We start from the raw sequence: 21,831 nt of genomic DNA, 5'->3' as shown, positions 1-21,831 counted from the left end.
GAGGTGGGGGATGGGAGAGGCACCTCCAGTAGCTACCTGGACTGGCTTGGGGACACAGAGGAAAAAACATTTCTAAAACTTACAAAGGAAAAAAATACCCACTGTAGAGAAACTGGAATACACAAACAGACTGCAGGGGTGGGGGAGAACACACAGAGACAAGCACTGGCGATGTTTGGATGAGGGTATTTGCTTTCAGTTTTTTTGTGGGGGAGTTGTCCTGCTTTGGTTTTGCACTGGGTTGTGGAAGTTGGCTTTCAAGGTGGCAAATGCATGGCTGAGATGAAAGGGGCAGAACTGTGTGATTAACCAGCCATCGGCCCTGGTTGCCCTCCTGTGGGCAAAAGGGGGAGCCGGCCTGGGACCAGGAAGCAAGATCCAGACATTGGCTGCATCTGTCACTCACACAAACTTCCTCCAAAAAACAGGGCCGCTGGTTTCTGCCCCTCTCCGAGGCTGAGTGGGAGGGAAATATTCATGGTGGACGAAACGAGGTGACTCTGCAAACCGCCAACCAGTTAAACTTGCTCCCTCGTTTATCGACAGACTGGTCTGGCCCCCTTCTTGAGATTTCGGCGAAGATAAGGAAGATATTGTGCAAAGAATCCATGGCACCTGGTTAGCCTGGCATTTGCTATCAGGTGAGCATTCAACATTCAGAAAACTAAGATCATGGTATCCGGTCCCATCACTTCACGGCAGATAGATGGGGGAACAGTGGCTGACTTTATTTTTCTGGACTCCAAAATCACTGCAGATGGTGATTCCAGTCATGAAATTAAAAGACGCTTTCTCCTTGGAAGGAAAGTTAAGACCAACCTAGACAGCATATTAAAAAGCAGAGACATTACTTTGCCAACAAAGGTCCGCCTAGTCAAGGCTATGGTTTTTCCAGTGGTCATGAATGGATGTGAGAGTAGGACTATAAAGAAAGCTGAGTGCCAAAGAATTGATGCTTTTGAGCTGTGATGTTGGAGAAGATTCTTGAGAGTCCCTTGGACTGCAAGGAGATCCAACCAGTCCATCCTAAAGGAGATCAGTCCTGGGTGCTCATTGGAAGGACTGATGTTGAAGCTGAAACTCCAATACTTTGGCCACCTGATGCGAAGAGCTGACTCACTGGAAAAGACCCTGATGCTGGGAAAGATTGAGGGCAGGAGGAGAAAGGGATGACAGAGGATGAGATGGTTGGATGGCATCATCAACTCGATGGGCATGGGTTTGGGTGGAGTCCGGGAGTTGGTGATGGTGATACGGAGGCCTGGCATGCTGCAGTCCATGGGGTCACAAAGAGTCGGATACAACTGAGTGACTGAACTGAACTGAGCATTCAACCAGTGGTAATCGGGACGAAAACGGTTTTCTATCTGGACTATGAAGAGTTTATCATTTTGAGAATCACTTATCAGTGGACACCCTGTTACTAAAACTGGCGTGTTCTGCATACAAGGTTTCTGTGAGCTTAAGTCCTCCTCCCACCCCCCTGGGGATTTCGACAGGAAGAGATTGCACTGACCCTGCTACACCAGGATGATTACAACTGCAGATAACCTTGGGTAAAAGCAGACACAGGATACAGGCTGTGTGATGTTGTTTCTACGGGATCCTAAACAAACTCCCTATGGCAGTGGTTCCCACCCAGGGGTGATGTGGGCCCCCAGGGGACATTCAGCCATGTATGGTGAGGTTTCTGGTTGTCACAACTGGAGGGGGAGTGCAGCTGGTATCCACTGTGAGGCCAGGAAGCTGCTAACACCCCACCATGCACAGGGCAGCCACCCACACATAGATGGCCACAGCGCCAAGGGTGAGAAGTGCTGTATGACGGACAGACTTCAGGCACTGGTGAGACAGAGGTGGAGGTCCCAGGTGCTAGAAACACTCAACACATTTGCACAGGAGTGTGAATATGCTATGTGCCCTGGGCTGTGTGCAAGTCACACCTCTAGGCCAGCCCTGCCACCCCCATGTGACACCACCACCCTCCCCTCAGCACCAACTTCAGTAGGACAGGATGGTTTAGTCAAGTTTCACTCACTTTTACTTGAGTGAAATTAAAGGGTTTGGCTGCGGGCGTTCCAAGTTAAACACAAACCATATGAATATGCAGACTCATGGTAGCCACTTGGTTCCCTTTCACAAGATTTTCCAAACCACCACCACCGACGCCAGCAGAGAACAAACGTCTCCCTCCCCTCTACCCCTGCCCCCGCTCCAGGTTATATTGTCATTTCCGTGAAGAGGTGGTAGGACCTGGCCCAGCCCTTCCTGCTCCATAAGCCACAAACCTGCCGGTGGTGTCAGCACCAGGGGCCTGCAAAGACCCAGCGAGTCAGCTGCTCAGTGGGCCAGGGGGTCAGACCCCAGGGCTGGGATGAGCCATTAGGTCACAGGTCTTGCCCACAGCAAGGACAGGCTGAAGGATGGACCTTGGCAGACCCTGCGAGGACGTCCTGCTGGGGCTGCCGCTGTTTGTGTACTGTTTTTTGCAGTGAACTTCAATTTTACTTTTCTGACTTTTGAATCATATTACATATTGTCACCATTAGGACTAATAGGACCAAAATACTTAGGTTAGATGCAAATCTTACATGGGACCAATCTTTGGCTTCCTCTTTCTGTTTGGTGGTGAATTTAACAAAAAATTAAAGCCTGGCTTCAACAGAAGCATCCAGAACTGACAGGACAGCAGAACTCAATTGAGGGGGACAGGCAAGCAGGGTCAAAGGTCGAGGCAGGGAGAAGGCAGAAAATTTGAAAGGCGAGTTATGAGAAATGAGACCTGACCCTGTGATACCAGAAGGGACGCAGGTGACCAAGGCTTGCTGAGCCCCGAGGTTCTGCTTACAGATGCCACCTGTCACCTGGCCTAACCCTGTCCCTGACCCCATGTGCCAGTGCCATCCCCGGCCACTTCAGACACCAGGCCACCTCCCCAAGGTCACAGCTGGTTAGCGCAGGGGGAGTTCGGAGCACAGGCTGGGTGCTTCTGCACCCCAATTTCTAATCCCTTCATTACTTTTAGTACCATAAGCATGGAGCACACCTCCAGATTGCCCTTCTGCTTCTCCGCTGTATCACCAGGCTCCGCTGGCCACTCCAGTTCACTCCCAAGGGCCAGGACAGAGCTGGGCAAGCCTTGGGGATGGAGGGGCGAGCGCTGGCACACGGCACAGCACAGAGGCTCCGAGCAGACTCAGGCTGGGGCCAACCCCCCCGCCGCACAGCACAGGTACGAAATCCTCCCAGTTGTCAGAGGGCCAAGTGCCCGGAAGACCCCATAGCTGGGCCTGGTCCCTAGGAAGTCCCACATCCTCTTGGCTATTATGAGCATCCTAAGAAAATGTGCCAAAGGAGAAAGGCTGCGCAGAGAGGGGAAGGGAGGGGGGCAATTGGAGGGAGGTTCTGGGGGAGGGAGGGCAGCAAACAAGAGCGCCCCAAGAGTGACCACAGGCCCCAACACCCCCGAACCTGCTCCAGGTCATGAGCCCCAGGAGAGGGCTCCACCGAAGGCGGCCATCTGGCACCGGGAGGTGTGGCCTCAGCGCAGCTGGAGGGTCTGAAGCCCTAAGAAACAGAAGAGATCCTCCCAGAAAGGGAGTGTTACTACTGCAAAGTTAATTCACACCTTGACAAAAACAAACAGATTTCACATCACCGCATGCCCCCCAGGAGGTCCGCATGCCCCCCAGGAGGTCCTCGCTGGCCTGGGATGAGAAGGGTGGATGTTCAGCTGCAAAGTCAGGAGGGTGAAGCCACAGGGCGGAGCCGACCCACTGAACTCTCCGCCCAGCACAGGAGGACACTGCTTTCAGCTGTAGGTGATAAGATGAGCAGAAAGCAATCCACCCGCCAGGCATCACAGCCCAGAGCCCGGCCCGCTGCTGACCACAGGGAGTGAGTCCGTTCGCAGATTGGTCAGGAAATCCACGCTCATGTAAAAGACCTGCAGTCTTTTATTTTTTACAGCAGAGGAAAAATTGTTTTCTTCAGTCACGTACAGACTCTCTCCAATGCTCAGCAAATCCGTGAGGAAATCGACTTTCTTTGGAGTACAGGTGAGAGCTCAAGGTCAGGCTCACCTGACCCCACCCCAAAGTCCCAGAGCTGCCCTGAGCTCGGTGAAGGCTCATGGAGGGCCTGACAGCTGAGACCAGAAACACTCTCAGTGCATTAAGGTGTCTAAAGAAACAGAAGCCAGCTACGATTTCAAAATAGGACAAGACAAACCTTGGGCCGAGGTCCACCTAACTCCCAACTGTACCGACATGGACACGGGGTTTCTCGGCAAGAGCTCCAGGAGTGCTTCAAACACACTCGGGTCTGAGTGCTTAGATGCCACAGAATAAACAAAGCTACCCTCATACTGATTTGCTAGGAAACCAACAGTAAATACATTACACATGTCAGATTAAAGCAGACACTGAAATGGAATCCAGGAGGAAACAGAGTTCATGAAAGATGAAAACATCTTGAACGGTATCACTCGATGCACGTTAAGTCCTAGAGTCAAACAACACTTCCTGAATCACACAGCAGCTAGGTACATTCCCCTTGAGGAGAAAGAAACCAAAACTCAGATTTTTTTAAATTTTTATTTTATATTGGGGTGTAGCTGATTTACAACATCGTATCAGTTTCAGGTGTACAGCAAAGTGGTTCGGGGACCAAGAAATTGTTCAATGGTTCGTTTGCTTATCCATATAAAACAAATATCACGGGAGGGGGGATTGGGATGGGGAATACGTGTAACTCTATGGCTGATTCATGTCAATGTATGACAAAACCCACTGAAATGTTGTGAAGTAATTAGCTTCCAACTAATAAAAAAAATTAAAAAAACAAAACAAAACAAATATCACCACAGGGTAAAGTCAAGCTATGCAGTAAATCTCATTTTTCAAGCATTCATCTTGAAATACATTCATCTCCAAAAGGTATATAAATAAGATAGCAACGATCAGTTCAAAGGATGAATAAAAACAGGTTTTTTAAAAATGTTAGGAAGCAAGAGCAAAAGTTTAATGAGGAAAAAGCACGCCTGCTTGGCAATCTGTTATGACTGAAAGAAAGAACCAGCATTATGCGTACAGAAAGGCTGTTCACACATGGCCTTACTCTAGATGTGGACGATTTTTTAAACACTAAGACTTTTCTCAAAATGTTTTTTAAGCCAATGACCCTCAGGAAATTGTGGTAAGAGCTATTGCCTTCGCTGGGGCTAGTCAACAAGGTATCTTTCCTTCCTGAGACAGAGAAGTACAGAAAAGCCTCCGGTCTCTCCTGGTGCAGGAAGCACTTCCTAAGGGAAGCGTCACAAACCACGAGCCTGAAGGAGCCACACTGGGAAGGCACCGACTCCTGCTGGTGAGCCGAGAGCTGGGCAGCACCGAGCTCACTGGCTTCCTTGGTGAACTCGAAGTAACGGCCTCTGACTGCCATCTTGGCTCTCTCACTAGTTGGTCCAGTCAAGTACAAGTAGCCTATGAGAGCAATCACCAGAAATTTCCACAAAGGGAAAGACAGACAATGATGCATCTGCTGACTACAAAGTTACTGCTTGTGACTACCTGACTACACACAGTAGACCATGACTACTGACTACTACCTGAGAACTTAGAGAGACGGCTGCTCTGAGCCACTGGGCCGGGCAGCTGAACGTGGCTGTACAAACAGGAGAAAGGAAGAACTACCATTGTTCCATTCGGAATGGAACCCATCTTCCACTGTGAAAAGCAGCACATGCGCTTTCTTGGCTTTGGGCACACAACATACCAACCAGATAAACCCGGTTTTATTCTTCCTGGAGGAGGACTTCCGGGTCTTGCTCACCATATTTCACACAGTAAGGAAAAAAACCCCAATGAAACGCTTCCAACATCAGCCTAGCATTCACAATGCTTTAAAAGCCAGTGACTAAGACGTGTCAAATCACTCAATTCACAACCCTAACAACAAGGTTCATGGGCCAAGATCCGAGTGTAAATAACCTTAAAGCCAAGGAAACAGTCTATGATACTTCTAAAAAAATACTAAAATCTGCAGCACAGAATACTGAACATTGAGTTCAAAATCTCAAGGACATGGAAAGGCCCACAGTTCACCTGGGACCCTAGAAAGCACTGGACTTGCTAGATCTCATTTTCCCAAGGGCCAATCAGTCCCTCCAGGGACCAAAGGCAGACAGTTGTGAATTCCAGGCTGGCATCTCCTCGTTATACGGTCGGCCCCTTCCTGAGCTTTGCTCCTCTGCAGCCAGGCGTGCTGATCCTGCGTAAGCACAAGAAAACTGGGAAGCTGTGTCTCTGTCATAAACACGACCTGTCAGGGAGTGGCAAGCCATGGGTGGTCTTTCAGACAACACACTCGTATACAGGTTAACAGAGGAGCCCTTTACTGGCTGCCAGACATGGAATCTGCAAGTCTGACATGCCAAAAGGGACAGCAGCGCTCAGGAGTGAATGCAGCACTTCCACACGGGACAGGGTGACCGAGACGCCCGATGGCCCGCTGGACTGAATTCATCTCCAATCACTTCTGAGAGAGACAAGATCTTTTGAAGAAAGCTTTTTTAATATTTCAGTCATTTCCAACATACTTTGGGCTTGACAAAATAGGTGACTTAGCAATTTAAAGACCATGTAGAGATCCCTGAATGACATCTGAGGGCAAATACCGAAATACACAGGGTGGGTGCTAAGATCTGGAAACAGGCAGTATACCAACAGCACTGTTCTGTCCTGGCCGGTTTCAGATTCCTGGGAATGGCGCCTCCCAACTGGGAGGCCTCGTTCTGGACAGGACGCTTGCTGACTCACAGGGACACTGTAACATCAGTTACAGAGGCTAAACCTCAGGATAGGCAAGCCACTCATATAGGACGTCCTGTCCCAGTGCGCAGACCTGAGTGTAGAACACAGTGCCAGGCTCTGAAACAGACTCCTACCCGTGTGGTGGGGCTACTGCTGTGCAGACTGCTTTCCCCAAACTTACTCTAGACTCCACATGTTCCATAACAATCGTACATCATTTTAATGAGAGGCTGATTATGACTCGTTAAGAACCTAAACAACTCAGAGCAGAGCAACGACACAGCAAGTCGGCCCAGGGGACGACATTAGTGCTGCGATTTTTTAATGTGCACATATTTTACTGAAGTGCAGCTGATTTACAATGTCGTGCTCCCGGGGCACAGCATGGTGACTCGGCTGTATCCATGTACACGCTGCTGTCCTGTACGCAGCACTGGGTGTGACTCCCCGTGCTCTCACAGCACTGTAGTTCTAAAGTAAGCTCACAGTGACACATGGCTATGAGCAGCAGACGCTAAAAGGAAGAGCTTGGACCACGTAAGTCGGCTTCTCTGGGGACCCCAGCTCACTGCTGTGAGGGGCCTGTGCAGGGCGCCATGGGCCAGGGCGTCAGGACATGCATGACGTCTCTCCATCTCTTCCATCTCGAAAGGCTTCCTTTCCACATGCAGAGGCGGTGTCCATGGCATGGTCAGAAGGCTTGGTGGCAGCAACGATGGGGGTGCTTGCGCAAGACCCACCCCCCGCCCCCTGTGAACTGAGCAACGCAGGGGACAACACAATGGGGACAGCACTCACCACCCCCCACTTCTGCTATTTGAAGATCTTAAGAAAATCCACCTATCCAAATCACTAGCATTAGCAACTCTGGAACAGTGAACAACGACCATCTAAGGGTTGGGTTGGCGTTCACAAACATGGCAGGCTGTACCAAGGGCTTACTCTAATTCCGGCAGCGCAGTCCTACCTGCTTGAACACTGGTTACTGGATAAGGCACTCGCCGTCAAAGAAACAACACACATTCAGTTTTAAACCAACTTTGTGATTTTTATTGATGGGCGACAACTGTATACTCCTAGCTATCACTAACTGTGTACAATTAGAGACGCGGCATCGTAGAAGAGCAGACAGCAGAATTAGACAGCAGATGGAGGGAAACAGCAATCTTCATCATTTTGCTCCTTTTTCATTATGTGTACACAGGAGCATGAGTGTGTTTTGAAATCTTTTGATGGCAATAAAGTTACAATCGCCCTTCTATGTGACGGGCGTCGTAACTCCAAATATCTGATCTGCAGTGTGTACGGAAGCATCTTCTCAGCGCACAATCATTAAAATGCATTTTTCCTGTTAGGAACCAGCAACTTTTTTTGTGTTTATCTTTTGAAGAACTATTTCTTCTCTGGTAACTGGCTCGTTTTTTATCATTTATCAAAAACTAAAGGGTGAGGGACGAAAGTGTGATGGATTAAAAAATTTATCTTTTTTAAGGAAAGATAAAATTCATTTTCACAAATTTACAAGTGTTGTTGCTGGTGCAGGACTTAACTCTACTATGCAATTAGAGCGGGAATCAAACGCAAGTTCCCCTTCTTACTCAGGAATCAGCATTATTTCAGAAATGTGTTTCTCGTGTATTTTCTTGAATTAAGCGACAGTCTCTTTCACCAGATGATTTTGATTTGGAAGTTAGAAGTCAACAGAAGCTATGTTGTGCACAAACCCCAAGGCGTCTCCTTTCATTCTAGCCCATTTTTGCGACAGGGAGAAAGAGCTTCTCTCTAAAGAGCCACTAAAGAGAAGCGGGGCGGCGGCGCGGGCGCAGCTACAGCAGGTCCACACGACGGTAGTACAGGAGGTAGGCTGTGCGCTCGGCGGCGGGCCTCACCACCTGCTGCTGGCTGACCACCTTGACCGTCTGGTCGTCGATGCGCAGCCAGCCGTTGAGCCCGATCTGGAAGACGTCCGTGGTGTAGTGGCCGCCCGTGGCGCTGCTGCCGTGGTGGTAGACCACTGCAAGAGAGGGCCGGGCGCCGTGAGAGCGGCTTCACACACCAGTGCCTATGGCACCCCCCAGTCCCGCGAAACCCAACATCAAGGCAGGTGGGACAGAGAAACATGACACACACAGCGAGGCTGTCTAAACTCAAAACCCTCCGACAAGTTACAACACAAAGTCACACATCTATACTCTAATAACATGTTCAAAACCTCCCAAACCATAAAAGAAATGCCAGTTTATAATGGGGTCGTCCCATCTGTGAGTCCTGTGAAGACTTGGGGCTGGAGAGAGTCCCCTGGGAAGCAGGACACACAGGAGACACTGCCTGCAGAGCCGTCAGCTAGGCGCCCTGGGGGACCACACACTGAGACCCAAACCCCAGGCCCTGATCCAGCCATCCCCACTTCCAGACTGTTCTCAGCAGAGTGTCTGAATCCGGGACAGCGTGGAACCATGGAAAAGCCTAACCCACTAGGAGGAATGCCAAGTACATTACAATAAGATGAATTTTTTCATAGTACAGATTAGGACTGTTTGGTGGTTTAGAAATAGGCTTACATTACATGAAAAAAACCAGAATCTGAGATTTGCTGAGGACTGTCACCCGTGACAAGGACAGCACTGCCCCAGGAGGGTCGCCTGGGCAGTTAGCTGGGCTGGGTGGGCACCTGTGAAGCCACCATGTAGACACGGCACACTGGTCACTGCTCTGATTTTCTTCGGAAAGGCATTCCCCCTTCCATGAAGAGGAGGACCCAGGGATGGCCTGCCCAAGCAGCAGACTGAGCCTGCTGGTGAAGGAAGCAGCCTCTGGTGACATTCGGGGAAGGAGACGGCCGTGCAGCCAGGGGGAGCTATGTGCTACCGTGAGTGGCATGAAGGAGTCTCAAGGGCAGAGAGGCACAATCTGAAATGAAATTTCAGCAACAAATACACCTGAACATCAGCACACTCTCCCCTTGTAAAGGAGACCTGAACCTACCCTGAGCCAGGGACCTGGGCTGGTTAGAGCTGGGCCCTGCTGGGGCTCAAAGGGCACGGGGCCCTGGCCCACCAGTGATGAACGTGACTGGTCACATGAGGAGAGCAAGACTGTAGGGCCATTGGGTGGGAAACCAGCCAAGGGACCAACACCAGGAGGCGGCTTCATCTTGTCCTGTAGGTCCCCAGCGGCGAGGTTGCCACACTTCCCCTCTAAGGCCTACGTGACGTGGGAAAGAGTTTTGGGCTTTTTTTTTTTTTTTTTAAAGTGACCAGGTCACTGGAACTGAAAGGACCTGTGGATTTAACTGATTTGCATTTCCTTTGAGACACTTCATTCTAAATATTCAGAAGAGAAGCCTCTACCTGTATTTGGGCTTCTTAAACAGTAACCCCATAGCTAATGTGGTGACGTGTCATGGATACCCAGCAAGCTCATTGTCACAGAAGCAGAGCTGAGAATCAGGTATTTTCAAAAGCTTATGCACTGTACTAACTCGTTTTCTTTGTCCCACAGTTTAAAACCATTTTTAAATAAGTACCTCTTTACTCCCATTGTACAGAAAATTGCAACCCATCCAGTGACTTTATTTCTGAGGTCAGAAGCTCACAATGGGGACTCAGGGGTGCAGGCAGGTGGAGTCCATGTTCTCACCATGGTCCCCTTGACCAGGAGACGAGACTCCTAATCCTGACTGTGACATCACCCCCACTGCAAGGACCCCAGGGGAGAGCTGCAGGGGATTCAGGGAAACATGTTAGTGCCCTGGGACCTCAGTGACAAATCTCAGGGGCCAGGCTGCACCCTGGGGGCCCCTGGCCTCACAGGCAGGCCGCAGAGAGGCCTCCAAGCATCCAGCCCACAGCAGGCCGGGGGAATGCAGTGCCCACCAGCTTCCAGCAGGCTGGGGCCAGGCTGTGATGAGCCACCTTGAGGAAAAGAACAAGTCAAAGGGAGCAGGACCCAGTGGGAAGAAAAGGCTGACTGGGCCCTACACCTCCTCACAGGGCCTCTGAACCACCTACAGACCAGGGCCCACATCCACATTCTGAGCACTGGGGGTGGACCCAGGGCAAGAGTGCGAGGCTCTACTCTGCCACAGAAGGGCATGGAGCTGTCAGTGCTCCTCCACAGCTTCAGTGAGTTCTTCTACAGAATGCGGACAGCACCGCGTTCCTCTCAGCAAACTGTCAAAGACTAAATGGGCTTCTACATAGGAAGTATCTGGTGGAAAGGTCAATGAACTGGGGAGGGCCAATAAACAGCAGTCATTACAAACAGGCTCATGGAAGGCAACACAAAAGGAGAGTGGGAGAGAAGCTAAAAAATTCTAATAAAAATGGCCAGAAAAGCAAACACAATTGGCCATGGGCACCCCAGACCCAGTAGGGAGGGTTCCCAGCCCGACAACCTCACTCCTCTGGCTCCCAGAAAGAAACATCGTGTGAAACGAGGTCATACACTGGGCTGAGCTTTAGAGCCAAGAGGACATTCTGTCAAATTGCAAACACACCAAATTTTAGGTAAAACACACATTTTCAAATGATTCCCAGACTAATAAAGTCCACAGGGACACCAACAATTTTTCTCTACGTTAAATGGTATTACAAAGTACAAAATTGTACCTGCGTATAAAATCTTTTAATCATTGTTTTAATAGGGAAATATCAAAGTTTACTTACCTGCAAACAGCCTATAGGTTCTGTGGCATTTAAAGTTCTTATTTTTAACCCCTGGAGAGAGCAGTTCTGAAAAACAAAATATCAACAATTTTAATCTATAAAAGTGCTGGCATATTAGGGTGTCAGAAAGGGGCAGACAGTGGCCTCCATTAAAGTCACCACCCCGTGGACCAGGGAGACCCGCCAGCACTCCAGCCCTTCGTCTGCAGGCAACTGAGCAGCGAGGCAGTAACCACATCACTAGAACCCACCCATCAGAGGATGGACAGTGAGCCTCAAGCTCATGCTAGAAATTCCTTACAAGCGGGGGTTCTAAAAAATGGAAAAGCAAGATAAAAACAAAGCAGCCCTGGAAAGTCTAAGATGTGAAACTTTATCCATGTGAGCCAGATCACAAAACTCCAGTAAACAGGGAGATAGATGACTTTTGGTGGGCATTTCTTCCCCTCTCTGGTCCTCAAGCAGACCATGAACTGGCACTGGAAGCACACCTATAGGCAGAAGACAGCCACTCCTGAGAACAGGGCTGAAAGTCAGAGCCCACTGTAGGAAGAGGAAGTACAAGGCCCCTGGGGAGCAGGTGATCCCAGGTCCGATGCCAGGCAGGTCCTGCTGCCCAGGAGGTCACAGGGCTGAGTGGTGTGGGGAGGAGGAGGATGGCAGGCCTGGTCCTCCAAGAGCCCAAGGACCACATCCATGTCCTCTGTCTCCAGGCACCTGGACACTCTGAGCATCACCTTTAGCTTGTTATGCTCCTGAGGGAACTGTCGTTTCACACATAACATCTCTCATAAATTCTGAAGCTTTCCAAGGAAGTTTTCCTTCAAGTTCACTCTTAGCAGGACAACGGGGTGCTTGGACCACAAAGTGCCCATGCTGGAGCCCCAGTGACCTGGCAGAGACCTGGGGCTGGGCCGCAGCTCTGAGCAGGGCCACTGGCACCAGAGGCAACATTCCCATCCTCTAGAAAGCCCAATTAAGCAGGCTGCTCCCACAGCTGCTAATCTTCAGTGTAAGGAAAAGTACTTATTACCACTGATCCATAAAGTTTTTATATTTTTTAATATTTTTCTCATATGTTCATATGGCTTATTCATTTTTTTTTACTTTGTCTTTAAAAAGCCATTTTAGTGAGAATTTTAACCTAAAACTCTATTAAGGAGTCAAGAAATGGAGAACAAAAAAATCAGGAGAGAGTGCTTCTGAATCCTGACAGGGGACGGAAAAGCGTAAGCTTCAAGCAACTGGCTGGTTTCTAGCATCACCAGTGTCGCCATGAACGCTCCTGCCTTCCACCGCTGTTACCTTTACTGATTTCCAAGTCCACAGGATATTCGATGCTTTTGACGAGCTTCTGGCAGCCGCCAGTCTTCTCATACACGAACCGCTTGAGGTGCAGCACGAGCACAGGGGGGAGCTTCTCCAGAGTCACTCTGCGACTGACCTCCACCTGAGACAGAGCACAGCGGGCGCGCCGTCTCACTGCGGGCGGCCGCCTCAGCCTCCCGGGCCGGCGCCTCGCGCCTCCTGCGGCACCGGTCCCTACAGAGGCCCGCGGGCTCGTTCTGAGTGCCACTGACCTCCTTTAGCACATGCTGACATCCCTACAGACGCAGCTCGGGGCCCTAGACCAAGTTAAGAACTCTTGTCCTAGGGCATTAAACTGGCATACAAATTCAAAGGCTTACTTAGTAATACCTTAAATTACATACGTTACTGACTCATTTTTTAGTGACTCTCACAATACAGAGAAAGCTGAGGCCAATTTGTTTCTTGCATTAGACGCTCTAAATGACCTTAAAGATGTTTGGTCTAACCATTGGTTTTATAACAGTTCCAGTTTTATCCATTTGAAATGCCCCTTAAGCACTTCTTTCAAAAGTCTACTGAATGCTGCTTTTTATTTAAATGTGTCTTCAGAAGCAAATTTAACCTCTTTATGTACTGTTCTCTGTACCTTCAAACATGGTGATGCTTCCTGTGTTTCTATGGAGAATACTTTCGGTAGAAAATACTTGCTCAAGTCACAATCCAAAAGACAGCAGCACAGAAAAAACACCCAGTAAACTTTCGGAGAAGTGCCCGCCTGTCTGGCTGAAGGTGTCTGAAGGGTGTCAGGCTTTGGGGAAGCAAGCCTAGTGGCCACCACCACCTGGGTTTTTTTTGGTTTCCAGACGCTTTCTCACCTGTCTTTCCATTCAGACTGAGATCCCAAGGGTGGACATGGCCCTGTCATCTCTATATTCCCATGGAGTGTCTACAGTCGAGTGTCTCACACACTACACGAACGATGAATGAATGAAAATGTGACTACAGTTCCACAGTCAGAACCAGAGACGGTGATGTTTCAGCCATTTCATTCTCAAACGTAGACGCTTTCAGTCCAAAAATTGTTAAACAATTGATCTGAGGAGCAGAGCTGAAACCCACTTTTCCTCATTCCAGATCCGTGTCCCCTGCACCCCCCCACCCCCCGCCCCATGGAGGGCCCTAGGACAAACATCCCAGACAGACAGCGAACGTACCTCTTGTTTGGTTTTGGTGGTGTAACCCTGGACAGACTCTCTGGCCACCAGGCTCTCCAGCGCGTCCTGCACGGTGCGTATCTTGTCGGACTGGATGTCCAGCTGCAGGGTGAAGAACGGCTGCAGGGTGGCAGACTCTTTTGAACTCTGCTGGTAAACCACAGACCTGGGGGTGGAGAGCACAGCACATCTAAGAGCCCGCCTTCCCGCTCCCCGTGAGGTTATGCAGCAGGACAGGAAAAACAAACAAGATTATAGTGCCACAAGCAAGATAATTCAGCATCTCTGTCAGGTGACAGGAGAGGACAGAAATGCCAAAACTATGCTGAATTTTAATGTAACTCTGCTCAATACCACCTTGAAAGAATTTCTAGCAACTCAATCCACCAGCTGGAAATTTGGAAGGCTCCCAAAGGCCTTCTCCGTTTTATTTAATGCACCAGTTAGCAAAGGTGACAATCCTGCCACAGTCAAAATGCTGGCTCTCTTTGTATCCTCTCAAAGTCTCGCAGGCTGTTTTATTGACTGATTGACTGATTTTTAAATTTTTCTTATTTTATTTTTGGCTGTGCTGGGTCCTCGTTGCTCTACACGGGCTTTCTCTAGTTGGAGCAAGCAGGGGCTACGCTTCGTTGCTGAGCACAGGCTCTAGAGCTCAGTAGTGTGGCGCTCGGCCTTAGTTGCTCCATGACGTGTGGAATCTTCCCAGATTAGGGATTGAACTGGTGTCCCCTGCACTGGCAGGCGGATTCTTATCCACGGCACCGGCAAGGAAGTCCCCGCAGGCTGTTTTAATAAGAGTGAACTCCAAGGTACACAGAATGTCTTGGGTAGCCTTCACCCCTGAAAACAACTCCACAAAGGAAGGAGAGCAGGGTGTGTGAGACAGGGAGGCGGACGCAGCTCAGCCTTGCTTCCTTAGCTGGTTTTCCAATTCATTTTCCTGTGTCTAAGTTTTTCTGAGTAAAAGTATATGCTGGGGCTATGTCTCATCAAGCCTCAGCAAGGAACTCAACACAGAACTCTGACTGCATCACAAGTTCCCTAATTTACACACAAATAAAGGGGTGGACAGTGGTTAGACTTCATGAGGAATTGCTGTGAAGGGCAGGTGAGCAGCTTCCTGCCAGGGTTTTCTTCTCTCCCGCCGCTTCCCCGACACACAGCATGGCAGCACCTCCAGGCCCTCATGAGGAGGCAGCCCAGAGAGCAGCAGCTGTTCCCTTGGTCCCAAACTGTTAACGGGGGGGTGACAGCAGTCAGTGATGGGTCTGGACTTTACCAAGAGGGTGGGAAACGTGGAGAAAGGTGCTGGTCTCCTTGGGAAACTGAAAAGTTCCCAGAAGGGGGTGGATTTTAGGAGAAAACCTTTCAGTTGGAGACTGACGCAACAGACTCCAAAACAGGAAGGGGCCCGCAGAGTCCAGTCCACAGTGAGGGCACAGGAACCACATGTTCAAGGTCGAGGGACCAGCCTGGGAGGCCTGATCATCAGCTGATGAGGTTCTCATCAGCCTGCTGAAAGGCACTCAACCTAAGCTGTTTTAGCAGAGAGACCGAACTTCCGAATGCCTTGAAAAGGGCATTACTTCTTTTAGAACAATGGAAAACTAAGAGTCTCACTTTAAAAAAAACCAAACACTCCTGGAGGTGAAGCTAAGGCCTTCAGAAGAAGACTGAGCTGTAATGAGGTCCCTGAGGACTCTGGAGGAGCAAGGAGGTCCTTGGAGTCAGCACAGTTCTACTGTACTCCACATCACGTGGTACTGAACAGCTCCAACGTAACTAAATAAGCAAAAACTTTCTAGAAGGACTTCGTGAATGAGCAAAGGGCAGCTGGGCTGAGGGTGCTGGGGCAAGGAGGTGCCACATGTCTTCCTCAATGTAAAAGCTTCTCCCTCAACTTCCCAGCTCAGCTGGCTCCAGGGCCTGAAACCCCTCTAACCAGATACACAGATATCTTAACAAAACATGTATTCCCATTAACTTGTCTTTCTCCTCCTTCCAGGCTGTGAGCGGCTGACGGGGGGAATGTCAGTGTGCTCAGGGCTGAGGGGGCCAGGAGCCACTGGCGGACCGGTGGGGTGTTGCCTTCCACAGGACTCCCACCATGGGTCCTGTGGGGCCGGCAAGGCGAGTGTCAGGAGGCCCGAGAACAGAGCAGGCACACAGCACAGAGGCAAACCATCCCGCCCAAAATGTCTTAGGACAAATCTTACATCACGCCCTCCAGCAAAATGGCAAAACACTAAAAAAAATGCACATGCTAAATTATTCCAGAAAAAGTTAAACCGGGATTTCCGCCGCAGTCCAGTGGCTAAAACTCCACACTCCCAATGCGGGGAGCCTGCATTTGGTCCTTGGTCAGGGACTAGATCCCACATGCTGCTACTATAGATGGAAGTTCCTGCATGCCACAACTAAGACCCAGCTCAGCCAAATAAACAAGTATTTTTGAAAAAGAAAAGCGTAAAACCTGATGTGTCCACCAAAAATGCCCGTGATGGGGGTCTGAACAAAGTCCGCCTGGCGAGTGACTGAGGTCTTGTTTCGGGGGCCCACTTGCTCCCATTCGTCCTCACTTCCTTCTCCTGGTTCTTCCTGCTCATCTTCATTCACTGAGTGGCTTTTGGGTCCATTGGAAATAGTAAGTTCTGAAAAGCAGACCATCTGCTTAGGCTACTATATACACATTAACACAAAGAACAAAAGTAAAAGAAGGTTCTACACGAGCCACCTACACAGATCTGTCAACTGCAGTGTCAGAGTGAACTCAGGGTGAGTGGTACACTGGGGACAAACGCAACGGCACGATGCCCCCATGTCCCTGCTGGTCTGACCAGGGATGGATGACACCAGGGGACACCTGGGGCACGCGGGTGGGATGGGGATGCAGATTCTGCCGCGTAATCGCAGTCAGGCTCCTTCACTTGCGAGGGGACTCAGGGTACCAGGAAAGTCACCCCTACCTCAGGGGACGCACGCTTTACCAGGAGAAGTGAACTAAACCACCATCTGTAACTTGATTTTGAATCACTTTCAGAGTACAAACTCCTCTGGTGGGGCAAGGGGGATAGAAACAGATCAGTAAGGACAGTGTGGTAACAACTGTAGAATCCATCAGTCATACAGGTAATCACCAAATTATTCTTCCAGCTTTTCTCTATGTTTAATCATTTTCTTAATTACAAGTTGTAGGGAAAAAAGCAAAGGTTCTGGACAAATTTTTACATATACAAAATATAACATTCTCAGTGGTACATAATAGGTAATATAAAAGTAACTAGTTATCAAACAAGTGATTCTTGAAGGGTGAATGACTGTTGTGGAGAAGGCAACTTATTCTATGAGGATTATATATAGCATTTGTTTAAGAAAGATTCTTAAAAAAATGTTCTACACACTTCTGTAGTAAGCACACTGTAACCTACTTTCATTATTTGGTGAGAGAAGTTTCTTTAGGTTCAGCATTTCCTCGTGGAGTCCATTTAGAATGAAGCCTAAGTACTCTTCAGCATCTTCTTGTCGACCCTGAGAAGGTGCAATAGGATCGTGTTAATTTTAACAGATTACTCTCCAAGGCCTGCACAGAGTATATTATCTGCATATACAAACTAGCCTTCTCCTGAATGTTCAATAAGACGTAACATAAAGAGTTTCCCCAAAATCATATGGACTTTTTCTTGACAATTAAGATGGTGAAGAAGAGGAGAGGGAGGGAAATTAAACATTTATCTCTAAGCAATAAAAAGGGTGTTTTGTTTTTTTTCAAATTTGCTTTTCTATACTTCTGAAATTTCCTACAATAAATAGACACTACCTTTATGATAAGTTATTTTAAAAGTTGCTTTTTTATTAAAATGAAATAAGAACATGAACTCAATGCTAGGCCACCCCACTGCACAACCCCAGGGGTCCCCATGCACACTGTAAGCTGTAAAATTAGCAACCTCTGTATGTCTCCTTCCATTTTTGACAATGGGCAACCAAGGGAGAAAAGATGTTACATGTGAAAGACTACTCCTTTAAAGGTTCAGCTGCCTGTTTCACACATCAGCACAATCACTGGTAGATGAATCACACAAGACCATCACACAGAGACGTGTCATCTCACATGGGTTCGTCTGACTGTGTAATTTATCATGATCACTTCACACTCCACTCTTTGGAGCATAACCATGGGCATGTTTCAAGGATCTGCAAGCTCTTCTGCTTGAGGTCTCTGAGCAGATCTGCTTACTCTCGTGTAACTAGAGCTGTGGACGGGGGCTTCTGGTGTGTGTCTGTGGGAAACGGCAGAGGCTGGCAAAGCCCGAGACACAAAGAGCTCACAGGGCTGGGAAAGAGTTGCTTGCGGGGCTGGGTCTCAGCTGGCATCTGGGAACTTGGGTTTCAGGAGGGCTCCCCCCATTCCGGGAACCAGGAAGGGAGCATGCCCAAATCGTGCACACAGTGTGGTTTCTGCTGAGCGCTGGCTTTTCTTCTGGGGGTCTGGAATTTGGGTTTGTGCGAGGCAGCCGGCCCCTAACACAACCCCTGAACACCGAGACTCCTAGGAGCGTACCGGGTGGACCACATCCCACACGCTGTCCCAGTGTGGCGTGGGAAGACCTAAGTGAGGACTGTGTGGCTGCACCTGAACGGGAGTCTTGAGACTGTAGACGCTGCCCGAGTCCTCAGGCTCTGCTAAACCCACTGAAGGAACAGCTCCGGAGTCCTGTGAGATCTTCCAGCTAAGCACTAATCCTGAGGGGGTGTCACATGGACCTCAACAAGCCAACAGTGATAAAAAAAAAGCCACAGGATCGCAGCGCCGCTCAGCGAGGGAAAGCCCCCAGCTTTACCTCTGCTCCCCTTGAGCTGGGGGCGTCCTAGGTCTTCTAAAGCATCTGGACACGCATCTACCTTAGAGCTTGTCTTGCCTGTTTTCTTAAATTCTCGATCTAACTCCCTTACTGGAGGATGAGCTCCTTGAAAGCAGAGAGCACAATGACTCCACGTGTGCATTTCCAACACAGAAACATCCCTAAATTCCAAACTTAACACTCCAGGCTCTGCTGCGAGCACAGGAAGAGCCCCTGGTGGTATCCTGATGGACTGTCCAGAGTATCCACTCTTCTGTTAAACCACGGGGTTTCAAACAATATTACTTCACTCAGTTTTAACAGAATTTCCTTCACTGTTTCCTAAAGCATTTCCCTGACCATCATTTCATTGCTCGTCTTGACTCATCATAAACTCCATCGGGGAGGAAAGAAATGTTCCAGTTCACTGTGCTAAGGTTGCCCTGATTTCCTTTCAAGGCCATGCATCAGGGCCCTGGACAAGACCTCCATGGCCTTGAGCCCCGCGCCTTCAGCAGCACAGTGCATGATTAAAAATGTAGGTCGTCAGAAAGTCACAGGCCCAGGAGCTGCTGCAGCAGGAGCGTGAGGAAGACAGCAGCCCTCCCAAATGCTGGCGTGGTTCAGGGCCCCAGGCCCCGCAGCGGCAGGGCAGTCCCTCAGAGGGCAAGGAGCTGGCTTGGCTGCCAGGCTCCGCCTCTTCCTAGCTGGGACCCTGGACAGTGACTTCACTTTCCTCAAATGTAACAAGCAAACAATTAACACACTAACTACCTTCACTGGGGGAAGTAAGTCAATATATGGAATGAACACACAGCAATAGTGGTCACAGTAAATGATACACACATTGTCTGACCCCCATGACTGTCATTCTATACTCTAACCCATCCTAGCAACTGCCTCCAGAGCCAGCCCAGATCCACTGAACCCCCGCTTCACCGCACACTTGAAAGCAGAGGGCAAGCAGCGAACACACAATGGGTACGGCGCGAGCTTCACGCCCACTACGGAGCGTCAGTTCCCACCTTTTCAGACAGGCTCGACTTGATCACTGTCAGGAGTCTATAAATATATGTGGGTTCAAAGGCAGCTCCAGGGCGGATATCCCTCACGATTTTATCCCCAAGAGCTGCAACGGAAACAGGACACAGATTTTCACAACGCAATCAAGTCTTGAAATGACAAAAAGCATGATCACCAAAATTCCCCCCACTGTCGCCCAAACTTAAGAGCTTAGGTATAGCAACCTGCATGTAAAAAGACATTTTTTTCCCAGCAAGACTGAATTTCTCAGTCTTAGTCATCTGACTTCATAGCTCCCCATATGTAATGATATCAGAAGCCCTTGTTTCCACTCACCTTGTCTGGGTTTTGGAGGTACTGGCATATTAGTAAACTCATTCATTAGCCGAACACTAAACATGGGGGAAAAAATGTTTAGTACACTTTTTTCCAACGTCAACATCAATATCATAATTTATATCATGTTAATAATGACAGTTTAGATATATAAAGCAAAAATAGAAGACATGAATGAATTCAGTCAGCACGTTTTTCAAAAAAAGACATACTATCACTAAAAAGACCTGATGGCTAAGTAGAGTATTACCTTGTATGAAGATAGCAAACTTTAGGTAACCAATGCTGTAAAGGCTAGTGAGTTCTTAAATCTTTTTAAGAGATACAAATTGCTAAACATTAAAAAAATAAATAAATAAACATTAAAATTTATTCAACTAACACTGAAGAACACAGATAAAACAATTGCACTTCTGGTTAACTTCCATACAAAATCATGAATAGTAAATTAAAAAAAAAAAACTAACAAGATTGATTTATAGGAAATCGAAAACTTTGCTATCTGAATCTAATCATCAGAGGGGGAAGCCCACTCCTTGACATGCTCTCAGCAGCTTACTTACAAGCTGTCTATCATGGGTGTGGACGTACAAGGCCTTTGCACTTTTGAATACAGAGGAATGAACTTCATCAGGTGATACATCGGCGGGCAAGCCACCAAGGCTTGCAGTGTCTAAACAACAGCAGTGAGGAAGCGTAAAGGAAACGAAATTGACGCTCCAGAGTGTGGAAAGAGCACACAAAACTCAATAAGCCAAGAACACTGAACAACTGAGATATGTAAACACAAAAGGGACCAAACCAAATAATCCCCACAACTGCCTTGTGATATCCAAGGAATTTATAAACAAGATCTTGACTTAACCAAGATTAAGTCAATTAGCACAACATTTCCAGTTTAAGTGGTCACTCTACCCTACTATTCAGGAATCCCCACCCTTTCTTTTCAGGACCATTTTAATGAGAACTAAACTTGCTTGATTTTGTCAGTCATCATCTTTTTTTTTTTGGGGGGGGAGGGTGTGTGGGGGGGTCAGAAATAACCCAGTTGATAAAGCAATAAGGAACCAAAGTTTTGGATTCAAAACTTTGAATCCAAAGTTCTGTGGACGCCCCACAGAAGCTGAACTAAGTCAAACGTGCCCTGGGAAGAGGATGCTGCAGAAAGCCAGCTTTGGGGACAGCATCTGAGAAGGATACAGCATTGATGTAGCACCAGTTTCCTTTGTTGATCAGCCCGCGGGGTTGCAATGACACCGGTTTATGAATCAGGGTGACATTCTCCAGTAACTCTGAAAGACGGGAGCACAGTGAAGGCGTTAACGGCATCTCAGGAGCAATTCTCCTGCTCTGCTCTGGGAGCTGACTGCTTACTACAGAGCACAGTCACACCCACAGGGAAGGCAGGCTCCATCAAGGCTTCGTTCAGCTCACTATCATGTAATTATTGAATGATTAGAATTTTCAAAGATATTTGCCCCCCACCACCAAACACTGACATTTATCAACTAGGAAGCACAAGAACTGTTTTAATGAGAAACAGAAAAGGCTTAAAAAACAGTATTAACAGTATTAGGGAACAGACTTAGGAACAAGCTTTGTTATCCTCAGATTCATCTTTGAC

General features: G+C 48.5%; 1 protein-coding gene across 1 annotated transcript in view; it reads right to left on the bottom strand.

The window, feature by feature from the left end:
* Positions 1–7,839: 7,839 nt before the first annotated feature.
* The window catches only part of USP10 (ubiquitin specific peptidase 10), a 64,805-nt gene continuing 50,813 nt past the window's right edge, over positions 7,840–21,831 (bottom strand). The window contains exons 5-14 of the mRNA XM_065925121.1: positions 21,408–21,499; positions 20,771–20,880; positions 20,208–20,263; positions 19,874–19,977; positions 17,436–17,535; positions 16,481–16,658; positions 14,005–14,170; positions 12,785–12,929; positions 11,480–11,545; positions 7,840–8,826 (exon numbers count right to left, since the gene is read on the bottom strand). Of these exons, the coding sequence (XP_065781193.1) occupies positions 8,639–8,826; positions 11,480–11,545; positions 12,785–12,929; positions 14,005–14,170; positions 16,481–16,658; positions 17,436–17,535; positions 19,874–19,977; positions 20,208–20,263; positions 20,771–20,880; positions 21,408–21,499 (1,205 nt within the window). The 3' untranslated portion in view covers positions 7,840–8,638. The remainder of the gene's footprint in view (positions 8,827–11,479; positions 11,546–12,784; positions 12,930–14,004; positions 14,171–16,480; positions 16,659–17,435; positions 17,536–19,873; positions 19,978–20,207; positions 20,264–20,770; positions 20,881–21,407; positions 21,500–21,831) is intronic.

Source organism: Muntiacus reevesi, chromosome 2, assembly GCF_963930625.1.
Source record: "Muntiacus reevesi chromosome 2, mMunRee1.1, whole genome shotgun sequence".
Taxonomy (NCBI): domain Eukaryota; kingdom Metazoa; phylum Chordata; class Mammalia; order Artiodactyla; family Cervidae; genus Muntiacus; species Muntiacus reevesi.
Note: the sequence above shows the minus strand (reverse complement) of the source record. Positions and strands in the feature narration are given on the sequence as shown.